Source organism: Coturnix japonica, chromosome 8, assembly GCF_054131305.1.
Source record: "Coturnix japonica strain WE chromosome 8, WE-NBRP24, whole genome shotgun sequence".
Taxonomy (NCBI): Eukaryota; Metazoa; Chordata; class Aves; order Galliformes; family Phasianidae; genus Coturnix; species Coturnix japonica.
This window is the reverse complement of record NC_140670.1, coordinates 8,503,959-8,517,078: the sequence shown is the minus strand read 5'-3', so window position 1 is coordinate 8,517,078 and position 13,120 is coordinate 8,503,959. Positions and strand designations below refer to the sequence as shown.

Sequence of the window (13,120 nt, the reverse complement as noted above, 5' to 3'; positions counted from 1 at the left end):
CAAAGCGGCCCGTATCACCCCCCGGCCGCTCGGGGCTGTCACACGGCGGGATCCGGCCGCCCCGGTGCGCACGGTGGCGGGGCGCTCGGTTGCCCCCTCCAGGCCCGGCCCCGGCGCAGCGCAGCGCAACGCTCCGCTCACGGACGGGGCGCGGGGCCGGGACAGCGCCGCGCAAAGTTTCTGCCCCGCTCCGCGTCCGGCGCGGATCCGCCCGGTGCCGCGTCCATAGCGGGCAGCCGTCCGTCACGGGGCTGAGCCCGGCACGGGGCTGAGCCCGGCACGGGGCTGAGCGGTGCGGGGAACAGCCGCCCCAGCCCGGCGGCACCGGCGGCGTCCGCACGTACCGACACGCACAGCCGGGCGCTCCCGCAGCGCCCCGCACGGACCCGTCCCGGGGGGCTCCACCGCGGGGTGCGTGACAGCCCCGAGACCCCCCAACACACACACACACACACACACACACACATATATACACACACACACATACACACACACACACACACCTCCCGCACACTCTCAGCCCCGGGCATCGCGCCCCCCGCCGCCACCCCCCCACCTTCCCGTCCCGTCGCGTCCCGCCGCCCCGCACGCAGGTGGGCCGGGGCCGGCGCTGCGGTTCCCACCTCGCCGTGGTCGCTGGTCCGGCCCTGCGGGGTGTCCTCGGGGAGAAAGTAAAGTTTGGCGCTGGAGAGAAGTTGCCGGCTGGTGCGCTCCTCCCAGAGCAGCTGCAGCTCCGCGATGCAGGCGGGCTCCTCCGCGCGGCACCGCACGAAGAAGAAGTCGCCGAGGGAGAGGACCCGCGCCCGGCCGCCGCCGCGTCGCTGGAAGCGGAACGCCCGGTAGAAGACGTAGGGGCCGTGCGAGCCGCACGGGGCGCCGACCCACTGCGGGGAACAACAACACGGCGGCGGCATCAGCGCCGGCTCCGCTCCGCGCAGCGCCGCGCGGGGGGGGGGGCGCGCGGGGGCGGGCGCGGGGGGCGCGGGCGGGCGGGGGGCGCGCAGCGGCGCGGAGCCTCCGCGGCGGCGGCGGCGGCGGCGGCGGCGTTGGAGAGCGCGGGGCGGGGGCGGGGCGGGGCCGCGCGGGGCTGCGCGGAGGCGGCGGCGGCGGCGGCGTTGTTGTCGGGGCGGCGCGGTACCTGCAGTGCGCTGCGCTCCATCGCGGCTCCGGCGCGATTGAACTCAACATTCTCCCAAACTTGTTGGCGTGAACGGAGCCCGGCAGGTCCTGGCAGGGCGAACCCGGCCCCGCCGCCCGCCGCCCCTCGCCGCCGCCGCCCCCGCGCCGCCCCGCCGCCGCCGCCGCCCCCCGCCCCGCCGCGCGCCCCGCGCCGCCCCCCCGCCGCGCGCCCCCCGCCCCGCCGCCCCTCCGCCGCCCCGCCGCGCCCCGCCGGCGCCGCCGCCCCGCGCCGCCCGGCCCCCGCGGCACCGCTCCGAGCCGGCAAAAATGCGGGGGGGCGGCGGGCGGGCGCGGGGGGGCGGCGGAGGAACGGCGGGGCGGACGGAGGGGACACGGCGGCGTCCCCCGATTTTTGGGGGGCCGAAAGGACGGGCGGGAGCGCTGCGGATCTGACAGGACCTGCGCGTATATGTCTAATATAAAGCCCATTTCCTGCGGCGCGAGGGGCGCTGCTCGGCCCGGCGGGGCGGCCCGCTACGGGCGCGGGGTGCGGGACCGGGCTGCCAGCTCCCCATCCCAGCACCGGCTGCCGCCCTCCCACCCCCGGTGCGAGATGCTGCGGGTACCGGGAGGGCGGCGGCGGGGGCCGGTTATATAAACAGCCGCGCCGTGATGCTCCGGCCGGGAGGGGACGCGGCCAAAAAGCGGGGAACGTGGCGGGGGGTTCGGAGCCACCTCGGAACCGACGCCGCGAAACGCCGATGGGACGGGAGGGCGGCGGGGGGGGGTATATAAAATAAATAAATAAACGGGGTGAATAAATGAATGGGTAAATAAATAAATAATGCGGTGCCCCGTAATGACGGCAGCGCTGACGTCAGCACCGCGCGGGGCAGCAACAAGTGCGGGGCGGGGCGGCACCGCGGGGACACGCGGTGTGTGCGCTGCGGGACCCGCCGGCATCGCGGGCAGCGCGGGTCTCTGTCTGTTCACGGGCGCTGTCTCCGTGCCTTGGGCCGCTCCTCACAGCGCACGGCAGCGGCGCTTCCATCCCGCAAACCGAGCCCCCGCTCCTGCCCCGCACCGCGGCTCACAGCCCCTGCCCGCACGTTGCGCTGCTCCCGCCGCGGTCGCGCACTGCGGGGCGGCACCGTCCCCGTCACCGCTCTGCCATCGGCAACGCGCGAGTTCGGCCCCTCCCCGAGCTGAAATAAACTAAATCCTCGCCTCGCCTATAGCACAAATTGAAATTCCACGTATAATCACAAGTTGGATTTAGTCCCGAGGGCACTGGATAACTTCACACGCGTATTTTGTAACTTTGCGCCAGCCAGAAGCGATGTGCAAAATGCCGTCATGTTTCTGTGCTCCCCTCGGACGTACCTTGTGCCGAAGCTCCTCATAAGGGGCTGTTTGCAGTGGGGAGAGGGCAGAAGGCCCCCGGTGTGCAGGGTCAGTGAGCAGCCGTAACACTGCGCCCATGGCAGCGCATCGTGGGTTACAGAGGAAGCGGGACTGGGATCAGACAGAGCAGAATCTGGAAACGAATACATAAAAACCAAAATAAAACTGTTCCTAATCAACAAAGTCGAACCCCAAAGCATTTAAAGCATCAGTTCATTAAATAACTCCATTTTCGTGCCTTACAATTAAAAATACTTGTGGTTGAGAATGTTGGGAGACATGAAGCAATTTGAACCGATGTCTAAACCCATTTTCATACTTGGAACAGAACCCAGCCGTGATCCAATCTCAAACCTCACGTTAGCATGCACAGGGGCCGGGCAGCGGCACTTGCTGTGTTCCAGCTCTGTGTTTGCCATTGGGGCTGTGGGCTCTGTGGGCACTGGGGCTGCTCAGGGCCGGCTCTGCACAGAGCAGGGCTGGGGTGGCCGGGGCAGTGCTGCAGTGCGTGCCCGGCTGCCGGCCGAGATGCACCTCTCAGATGTCGCTAATTGAGTCTGATGAATTTGGCTCCGGAGGGACCTATTACAGCAAGAATACAAGTGACATCAGAGCCATAACTCATACAAATCAAGTCCCTGAATTACATCTGAAGGCAATATGAAAATGCACGGGGGACTGCGAACGGTGTCAGATATCTCTGTTGTACCTTTATTAATACCACCGAGCTAACAGAAACAGCCATGTTATCACCCTAATGACATTACACATGTGTAATGCACAAACACACAAGCGGGCTGCGTCCCACAGCACCATCACTCCGCAGCATGAGGAGCATGGTGACAGAGCTCTCTCAGGACTGATGGACACTGGCTTGCCTTCTGTCCATGTAATGCCACACTGCAGGCAGAGCCGGGCTGCAGAGCTCATGCATCCCATGGCTGGACACCTTGGTGCCCATCCCGGCTGCCCCTCCTCACTGTGGTCCTGCAGCAAGGCGCCAGTCCATCTGCCTGCAAAGCTGCCTTTATCCTGGGTAGCGTCTCTCTGATGGAAATGGTCCTCCGTGCAACCCAGCTGTTTATTTTTTAATCGTAAAGCTTGGAAAGGAATGCTGTGTGCGAGGGCTTCAGATGTGCTGTGCTTTATAATGCCGCACGGGTCATGCGCACACATCCCACATCCATCTCCTGTCAGATCATTTACCTCGACTGCTTTCAGTGAAAGCAGCGTACACACACACACACACACACACACACACACGTCCTCACGTGGGGGAGCTGCCATTGTAAATACTGTCCAGAGAATGCCAGCCTGTGTTTGCCCACGGCAGCCCAAGCAAGTTGTGTCTCTCAGTGTGCCAGACATACACTGATCTCAATACGTGAGCTGACCTCCTTCCACTCAGTGGACCTCAGCACAGCGTGTCTTCTGCCTTTAATGAATTGTCGTGCTGCAGAGGAGGGCAGGTGGCCACCAGTGCTGGGGGAGCTGGGCAGGGAGACCACGGTCCATCCCAGTGTGGGATACCCCAGGCTCTTCCTGCCCTCCTTCGATACTGAAGTGCCTTCCATGACATCTTTGCTTTGCCCAATGCCCAGCAGCCCCAAAGATAACGTGCTGGGTTATTCGACTGTGGCTTCCAAAGAGCTCAGCTATCTGCCATACCAGAGTCTTTACCTCACCTCCAGCTCCTCCCTTACCTGCTCAAGTGAGCCCCGCATGTGTTGTTGAAGTACAAGCATCCCTGAGGTCTAACCGTGATGGATTCAGGCCTCTGGGGATGAGATCTTTTTTTTTTTCTCCAAATCCTCTTGAGAAACAGATGCTTTGGCTCATCTTCATTATACCTACTCTGATTTATTTTAATTGCTCCGGGTATCCAGAATACTACGATTGCATAATCTCATGCATATGCCTTTAAAAGGAAGCTTGGCTGTAATACCGAGAAGGCAGTGTTACATACCAAAAAAGTACTATGCAAAATCTAATCCACTTTGGAAATCATTGGAAACACTTCCTCTGAAAATTCATGGGAAAACATAGGCCACATTTGAGCGATGATGCTGAGAGGTGCGTTATGTCGCTTTGGGATAGAAAGGGCTCTGAAAGCTGCACTCCTCCAATAACTTCTGCCCTCTATGCCCAGAATGGAAGTGATGTGTCCAATTAAGAAAAAGAAATAAGGTACTGACCAATTGGAAAAAAAGTTTGTTTTGAAGTCATGTCAGTATGCACTATCTGTTGTTAATGCAGTGCTCTTCTGGAGAGAGATCCCTATCTTAGAGCTTTCTCTTTCTGTGTGCTTTTTAAACATCTCTTTGAACAAATTAATACCTGCCATAAATACTGTCTCTGGAGCCAGTGGGAAGGAACTATGAAAGAATTAAACCAGAAAAAAAGTTGGGAAAAAGGAAACAAAGACAAAAAATACCTTTGGCATATTTATATGCTTTCCTGTCTTACAGGGAAAGGAAATGCTGTGGATTTGGTAGGCTACCTACACCGTATTCGTTATTCAAAACCACGGAGCTGAGGTTTTATCTTGCAGGAAATACATTAGATCCATCCCCAGCAGCCCTGCTGTCCAAAGAGAAATGCGTCTGTGTGACCTGCGCCTCTGGATGTACGAGAGGTACCATGGAGGGTGTTCAACTAAATGGGCTTTGCACAACACTGAGATAAGTAAGCTCAATAAATTTCACTGGTGAAGGAGGATATCCCTAATCATATCTTATCTTTTCTGGTCTTTAAGGGGAACCACGAGCACTTTTCCCTTCATTTCACTTGTATCGTTTGTGTGGGATCAAACTGGATTCCTGTTTATTGAAAAGGACAGACCCAGAACTGTAGGCAGCACTACCACGAGGACAGGTGCTTTGGCAAGGGACATGTAGGGTATCCATGCTGACATTGCTAGTTTTTCCAGAGCAGCCAAGTTTATCGATCCCCTTGCAGCAAATCCAGCGTGTGCTTAGGGGACCTGTGGCTGGGCTGCTTGGCACAGCTGGGTCATGGGGACCTTGAGGAGCCCAGGGCTGCGTGCAGCACAGAGGTCTGAACTGTGGGCTCTGACCTGTGCTCGGGATTCTGAGTCCTCGCAGTTGGACTCCTCAGAAAGCAACATGAGCAGCAATAAGATGTGCAGTGAACAGGCAGCAGCATCACCATTTAAAGGCTACACCTTTCAAACGCCCACAAATTTACTTCAGGTTTGGAAGCTGTAATGAGATTCTAGTAGGGAGAACGAGCCCACAGAGACTATCAGGAATATTAATGTTATCACAGAAGTTTATTAGTGCCTGCACGTCTAGAAGTGGGTAAGGAAGCCCTTTGGGTTTTGTTGCGCTATCAGCAATTATCATAAAATAAAATAAAAAAAAATTATATATATATATTTTTTTTTTCTGCTCCTCCCTCTGATTTGGTTTTAAAAATGAGGCTCCAAGATTTAAGTTTGTGAAGTGTTTTGGTATATCAGTGGAGCAGATGCTTTCTCTGTTGCCCTCTGTGTACCTCCATTTCTCAAACAAGAGCTGAGAGTTTCCTCTCTCTTCATGTCTCATAAGTGCACTGCTCCTAGCTCAGCTGCTCTGCATGCCTCACACTTTGGGAAGTCTGTAGGTGCTTCTGCCATTGCACAGAATTACAGCAACCCTTCAGAGGTGAGTTCATACACCAGGTTCTTTCGCTGCTTCCAAACTAGCCTGAGCCCTTTGCTTTGCTCTCCTCGTTTGTACCTGCTCTAATTTCTGCTTGTGGAAGGTATTGCCACTGCTTGATCTACAGTGGGAACGATGCGGTCCTGTTGTTTATTCAGATGCCAAGAAGAAATCAGCGATTGGCTTCATAAGGAAGAAGCCAACAAGATGTGAGCACAGGCTCAGGAAGCGTGTTCCTGACACACCAGAAATCCTTCCTGTCCCTTCTTTTTCTTTTTTATGGGTTAAGGGCTATAAAATCTTGTGCCTGTTATCTGTGCTGAGATCTAATGCCTTGATCAGTCTTTCTGAAAGCTTTGCATTTTTTTAAGCTCTTCATGTGTTTAAGGGTGGGAGGGGGAAATCACAGTCATACTGACCGGTGGGATTGGAACCTCTAAGCAAAACTCTCAGTGCTGTGTGCTGAGCTGGCGGTGCTGTAGAACTGATGGGCTCGGTGCTGGAGGCTTGGGAGGAGGAACATGCCCAGAAGGACATCCATGTCCCCTGTAAGCGTGATGCAGGAGGTCTGGCCAAAGACAAACCAGGCGTTTATGATTCTATGACCTTCTGACTTCAGAAGGAGCCCACCCATTCTTGGCTCCAATGGAGCGGCAGCATGGGTGCAAAATTTCACCCCATTGACATTTTGAAAGAAAATACTGAATGCTTGCTCACTCTCAGAATGACCCAGCCTGGGATGAGGGCTCCACAGTGGCCAGCCATGCCCAGGGGAGGAAGGCCCTGCCCTTAGGAAGCAGCAGCACTCAGTCATTCTCACAGGCAGTAGAGGTGCTCCTCTGCTGGGCAGCTCAGCCTGAGCCGTGAGCACTCTCCTCCGGCATGTTCCCTCATCACAGCGGTGCCATGAGCTTCTCCCTTGACACAAGCCTATCAGGAGACCTCTCCCAACTACAGGCAAGGCCTCAATTCGGTCTTGGTTAAACTCCTAAGCTCGGTGTGCTTTGAAAAGCAGGGCATATTGCTGATGGAGGAGCTCTTGGCTGTTACATTTAATTAAGGATTCTGCTGAAAGTTCTGCTTAAAATAACAAAGCTCGCTGTTCAGAAAAGCGTAGGTGATTCCCCCAGAGGTCTGGCCAGCATTCCTCCTCCTATTGTATAACATTATTGATTAATCAAAACTAATGCTCACAGCTGTTGCCTGATGGATAATGTCTTCGGTGTTTGCCTGCATATAATTATTTACTACTTTATTGATGTTATTTATTTCTTCATTAAGTATTGTTGGCTGTTTAATTATGTGAAACACAACGGCAAGCGTTCGCTGCTAAAAGCCATGGGAAGGACTGCCCAGAGCTGAAATCTTTCCACCATAAACCGTAAAAATAAATCTAAAGATAAAAATTCTTCAGCCAACATTTTGAATGAAGACCATCAAACCGCAAATGCGCTACATGCAATCTGGAGCCCAGTGCCAGTGTGCCATGTTCAGAGAGATTTGCAATGCTGATTTGATTGTGCATGGCAAAGGGCCTTTCAGACTTGCATGTTTTAGTACAACTCCAGAACACATCAGAAAGGTCCCTGTCTGTTATTCTTGGTAGATGAATGCAATAAATCAAGAAGAAACTCATTTCCAAGATCCTACACCTGAGGGGTGCCTAACAAAGCGCGTTCCAAAACACAAATCCTGTGCCAAGTTCTGAGGACCTCCTAGGCCACGTGCGGCCCTGCCCAGCATCTCTGGTGAAAAGCTGGGGACTCTCTCAGAACTCCCCCCATGCTTCCCCTTTTGCCCCATTGCTCTCCATGAGGGACTCAGGCCTCTGTGCCCCTGCTCCAGCATTATCCCTGCTCTCCCCTCCCTCTCTCAACAGCACCAGGCAGGTCTCTGCCCAGCCCCTCTGAATCAGGGAGCCAGCGTCTAATCCTTGGATCCATGTGAGATGAGAAGGGACGTGCTGAGGATTACTTAGCGCAACACATGAGGCCAACCTGAAACTACTTTTATTTGCCAAGACCAACCCATGGGGATGTGGGGACAAAATCAACATCTTAAATTCCCTCTGGAAACCAAGAGGCAGTCAGGAGAAAGCAGATTTAAGACACATGATGGCTTTCAGCAATTTCTGGACACCTACTGTTTTAAAAGGCAGCAAGGTGCACGACTGCAAATGTGCTATTAAAGAACAGGGATCTTCTCAGTGTGTGAACAAACAAGAGGACCCATGAATCCTGCTGTAGCTCACACACATCATTAACACACCCATAACGTATCCAAAGTCACCTCTCTATCTCCTTAACCACAAAATAAAAAATTCCAGGCAGCGCTCAGCAGGCCCTTTCCCCGGAGCAGGAGGACAAGCAGCTCTGGCAGCCCTTGGTTGGCTATCAGTATGTGTTATTTGGTACCTACTAGTCCAGATGTTTCCACGCAGACCCCTGTGCATCATTTTCTTTCTTCTCAGGTAGTGCATTAAATTAAATGAGGTCTTAAATACCACTTTATGTAAAGTACACAGGATGGCCAGTTGCCAAACCTCTAACCTCCTTGCAGCCTCCCCCTAACACACTGACCATCATTTTCTCTCTAGGAGCCCAGAAGAAGACTAGACTTATGCCTCACACCAATGCACCTCAAGCCCAGAGCATGACTCAAGTTTGCTCTGGAGATGAGATTCTGTCCATACTCTCAGTACACAGCGTACACTCACCTCTTACTTTAGACACATCTGGGAAAGACCCCATGGTCTCAGGTAGTGTTTCCAAGGAGGAAGCAGCACACCTGCAGTTTCATGTTCAAAAGTGCCAGGAGTATGGACATGCTCAGATGCTCTGTAAGGACACTGAAATCAAAGTAAAACAACAGCAGAATCAGGCAGTGTCTGTCAGCCAGTGGACATCTCTGTGGCCAGATGCTCTGGTCTCATACTGTAGGTCACTAAAGAAACCAACCGACTGTCCCAGTGAATTAGTTCCTGCTATCTTCTGCCTCTATTCCTTTTTTGTTGTTGTTGTTTTTATGGCATCACAAGTACCCCAATGGTGGTTCTAAAAGATAGCATAGGGCTTAATGTCAGAAAATGCAATAGGAAAGCAGTGAGAGCAGAAAACATGAGAAAAAGGGGAGGGAGGATAAAAAAAGAAACATGATGTGCCCAGGGAATTTGGTCTCCACTTCCCTCCTTGTTTCCTATCCAACCTCCACGTTTTCATGCATTTCCTCCTCCTAGAGCCAGTTCTTCCTCCTGTGTTTTCAAATGTCACAATTTTTCCTGTATCCCTCATGCCCACATTGCGTAGGGTACCATGGGCAGCTTTCCAGCAGAGATGCACAGAGCGATGGTGAGCACAGCTAGGATGTTCAAAGGAAACTAAGGAAATCTTTACGGAGAACTTGGTGAGAATTTGGCACTTGGCATTCTTTTCCTCCTTTGAAAGTCCCACCCTACAGGAACAATCTAAACAAATGTATGCCCCAATGCTGATAAATCCATTTGGAAAGATATCAAAGAAAAGCTTGCTAGGTTTGGAGACCTTTGAAGAAAGGGAAATATCCTGCCAATCTGATGCTGAGATCTATCTCATTCCACCATGTGTTCCAAATCATCAGAGCCCTCCATGGCTCCCCTTCTTCCTCGGGGCGCAGAGGGCAGCATGTTGCCTTGCTGAATAAAGGAATTCGGGGCCAGGAGGGCAGCATTATTTGAGGAAAATTTAAGTGAAAAATTACTTGACCATGGAAGTTGTTACTGTGCCTAAAAATATCTCAGTGACTCAGATTACGGAAAACGGCAAAGCTATAGAGCAAATCATAGCCTCTTCTCAGCAGTCAGCTGGCTTCATTCACCAGCCTGGCATCTCCTCCCCTTATGGTTTTAATATCACAGAAGAGAGTTTTTTTGCAGATTTTTTTTTTTTTTTTTTTTTAAAGTCTACAGCAAGTTAATGTTTAATGGATCGCCACGTACTGTTCTTGGTGTTTACATGTTCTCCAACTAACCAAATTTGTAGAGCAAATTAAAAGTCTATAAGACCAGGACAAGCAAATTACAGATATTTGTTGCTCAGAAACTATTGCCTCGTTCAGTCCTGCATGCCCCCCAAATAAACGGTTTCAATTACGTTTTCACCTTCCCCAGCAATATCAACATCTCTCACAGTTGCTTGCCAGGGCTGTTGCTCCTTAGTCTGCAACCGTTACGGCTTTGTGCACATATGCTTCCTGTGAATGTGCAACCTTGCAAAGTACCACAGTCCCAGTGTTTGCAGTGTAACCTATTAAACCAGGCTGGCTCAGGACCAGGAGCGCTGGAGATGCATGGGAGAAGGAAAGGTGGAGTCTACAGTGCTGTTGATGCTTTTTTTACACAAATGAGATAGGTAGGTGTGGCCCGGCCCTGTCACCAACCAAAACATAAATAGCTAATGGCCTTTGAGTGCACCATTGCACAACGAGTAACTGGCGTGGTCCCTCCAGAGGCTGTTACCGTGGGGGTCCTGGTCCATTGCTCTACAAGTGCAGGGACCCCTCCTTTGCTCCCAGCACAGGTGACGCCCCGGGCTCTTTCCCTTGCTTCCCCCATGGACCACCCCACAAACAGCTGTGAAGGAGGGCACCAAATCCTTCAAAAACCCATGGTCTTGATGGGAAAGTGCGGGAGCCTTCCCCACGCACACACTTAATGTCTAGCACTCACTTTGCCTGATGTCTTGGGCCTGTTTCTCACATGGCTGAGATGCTGGTGGTGACGAGAGCTGCGGCTGGTTTCCAGGCTGTGGGAATGCCCCACTACCACTGCACGGGGCACCTCCAACAGCAGCGGGTGCTGCAACAAGCACTGCGGGACCTGAAGAAACCAACAGAGAAAAGGAATGGTGCTCATGTTACTGATGGTAGAATTCCCACTGGCTCTGGCAAGGCCAGGCCCAGGCCCCTGTGTTTTCCCAGGCTCACGAGGAGTTTGCATTCTGGATTTCAAATGATAGTTTATTTCTGGCTGACCTGTTTGGCTTGAACTGTTCTGCGTTTTTGACTGCCGGACTTATTTTTAATCTACTGTATTAGTACACAAACGCAATCAAGAACAAAATGTTACCAATGTGGAGTTTTGTTCCTGCCCGCTCCTATGAGCTGAGCACTTTAAGTTCCCTAAACCTATAGAGATCTGCCCGCGCCATCTGACTCCTTTCAGAGCAGCACTACATTCCTCGTGCTGCAAATATACAAAGGGGAGGGAAGAGGCAAACACGATGTGCATCAGCCACAACTTTTGCTTACAAGAAACGCCATGGCACGGATTTTAACAATTAACATTCCTGCTGGGTAGGCAGCCACAGAGAAAGCTCATCGGTGTGGGGTTGTTGGCTTTTTTTTCTTGGCCAAAGCAACTTTTCACACACACATGCATTTGAGTCATTTTTTTGTCATTTGATGTCAGTGGCAGGCTGTGACATTCCTCTGTGTTATGTTTTTCCTCCCTGCTATTTGAAGAACGAGATTTTATCTTTCTTCCCATCCCCCTCCCCCCACCCCGTGCCTATTTTCCTAAAACCTGCCTTTCGGGTCAGCGTGCTGCAAGAGATTAATTTTACACTGCAAGAAACAGCGAGCAGGCTATTTCAGCCCTGACATCTGAGAAGTCTGTTATAATACTGCAGTTTCTCTAAATTAAATATTAGGAAAAATTAAACCCAATTGTGGTTCGTACTCCTATGGAAAATATTTCTGTTGAAAACAGCCCCTCCACGCTGCACGACCGAAGTAACTGCAAGCACAATAAATATGCAGCAAGTTACAAACCCAGATTATTCAGGTTTTAAGGCTTATAACTAAAAGTGGTTTAATGTTTCATGCCTAATAATAGATTGCTCCTATCACATTTCTAACCTTTATTTCTACCAGCTTTGAAGTCCAGCCATATAAAGGCTGTTTGTAGAACCACACGAAAGTTAAAGCAAATATTACTCAGAGTGATTCATACGAACAAGAATTTGCAATGAAGGCAGAGGGTTTTTTGTGTCTGTATCAAAGGAAATGAAATGTTTGCAATATTTTCCAGTTGATAAATGCATTAAAACATTTTAGTTGTGTAGTACGAACATTGCTGACATAAACAGACTTTGACCCGAACCAGATTGTATTCAGCTCCGTGGGGGAGGCAGCATTAAAAAAATAAAATAAAATAAAAAAATATCCTAGATTTCAAAATCTGCCACAAGGTCACTGCAATCCTTAATTAGCTGAATACATTAAGAGAAGGCTGGAACACAGACTCTGTAAAGAGAGCAAGTGTATGTTTAATCCTCTGTTCTTTGCTTACAGATTACCCTTTCAGAATGAGTAACCTTATTTTCTTTTTAAATATCTATTTACCTTTTTGAGCTTTGCATAGCAAAGCAGTTTTTTTTTTTCTTTCCTTCTCTGTTGCAAAAGAAATTAATTTGTAGCTAGTTGCTATGCATTGGCAGGATTTCTGCATAAAGAATGTAAGCCATCTATCTTTGTATTCAAGATATAGTTAATCTGGCAGTTAAAATACTTTGGAAACATTTTGATGACTTATCTGGAAAAGTAGCTTTGCATTTTCAAAGAAAACTCAGAACTGTATTGCGAGGGGAAGATAAAAGATATATGAAGTGTTTGTTCCAAGCGATACCATTCATTTAAAGATCAGAATGTGACCCCACCCAAGCAATTATTGTGGAAAAACAAGACAAAAATCCTCATACGGCTTTCTGACACGGTCTTTATTTGGGAAACAAAATAACTATATTACAGTTATAGCCTAATGGATTGCAAGCTGTTTTATTGGAGGCAGCTGAATCCCGTTTAGCATAAAAAAGAACTCTGTTTGCTATCAAGAACACATTTACATTAATATGACTTTGACAAAGTAAAATAAAATCGCATTAAGATGATGTAAGTAGATA

At 51.1% G+C, this 13,120-nt stretch overlaps 1 protein-coding gene across 6 annotated transcripts in view; it reads right to left on the bottom strand.

The window, feature by feature from the left end:
* ARID5B (AT-rich interaction domain 5B) overlaps positions 1-13,120 on the bottom strand; it is a 137,288-nt gene that overhangs the window by 105,234 nt on the left and 18,934 nt on the right. For 2 of the 6 annotated variants that reach the window (XM_032445602.2, XM_085553999.1), the window contains 4 exons: positions 10,888-11,037; positions 8,902-9,033; positions 2,503-2,656; positions 624-884 (listed from right to left, as the gene is read on the bottom strand). In XM_032445602.2, coding sequence (XP_032301493.2) covers positions 624-884; positions 2,503-2,601 — 360 coding nt within the window. In that variant the 5' untranslated portion in view covers positions 2,602-2,656; positions 8,902-9,033; positions 10,888-11,037. Of the gene's footprint in view, positions 1-623; positions 1,052-1,138; positions 1,294-2,502; positions 2,657-8,901; positions 9,034-10,887; positions 11,038-13,120 lie in introns of those variants that run through there. The other 4 variants (XM_085554001.1, XM_015866229.3, XM_015866231.3 and 1 more) reach the window with 4 other exon arrangements.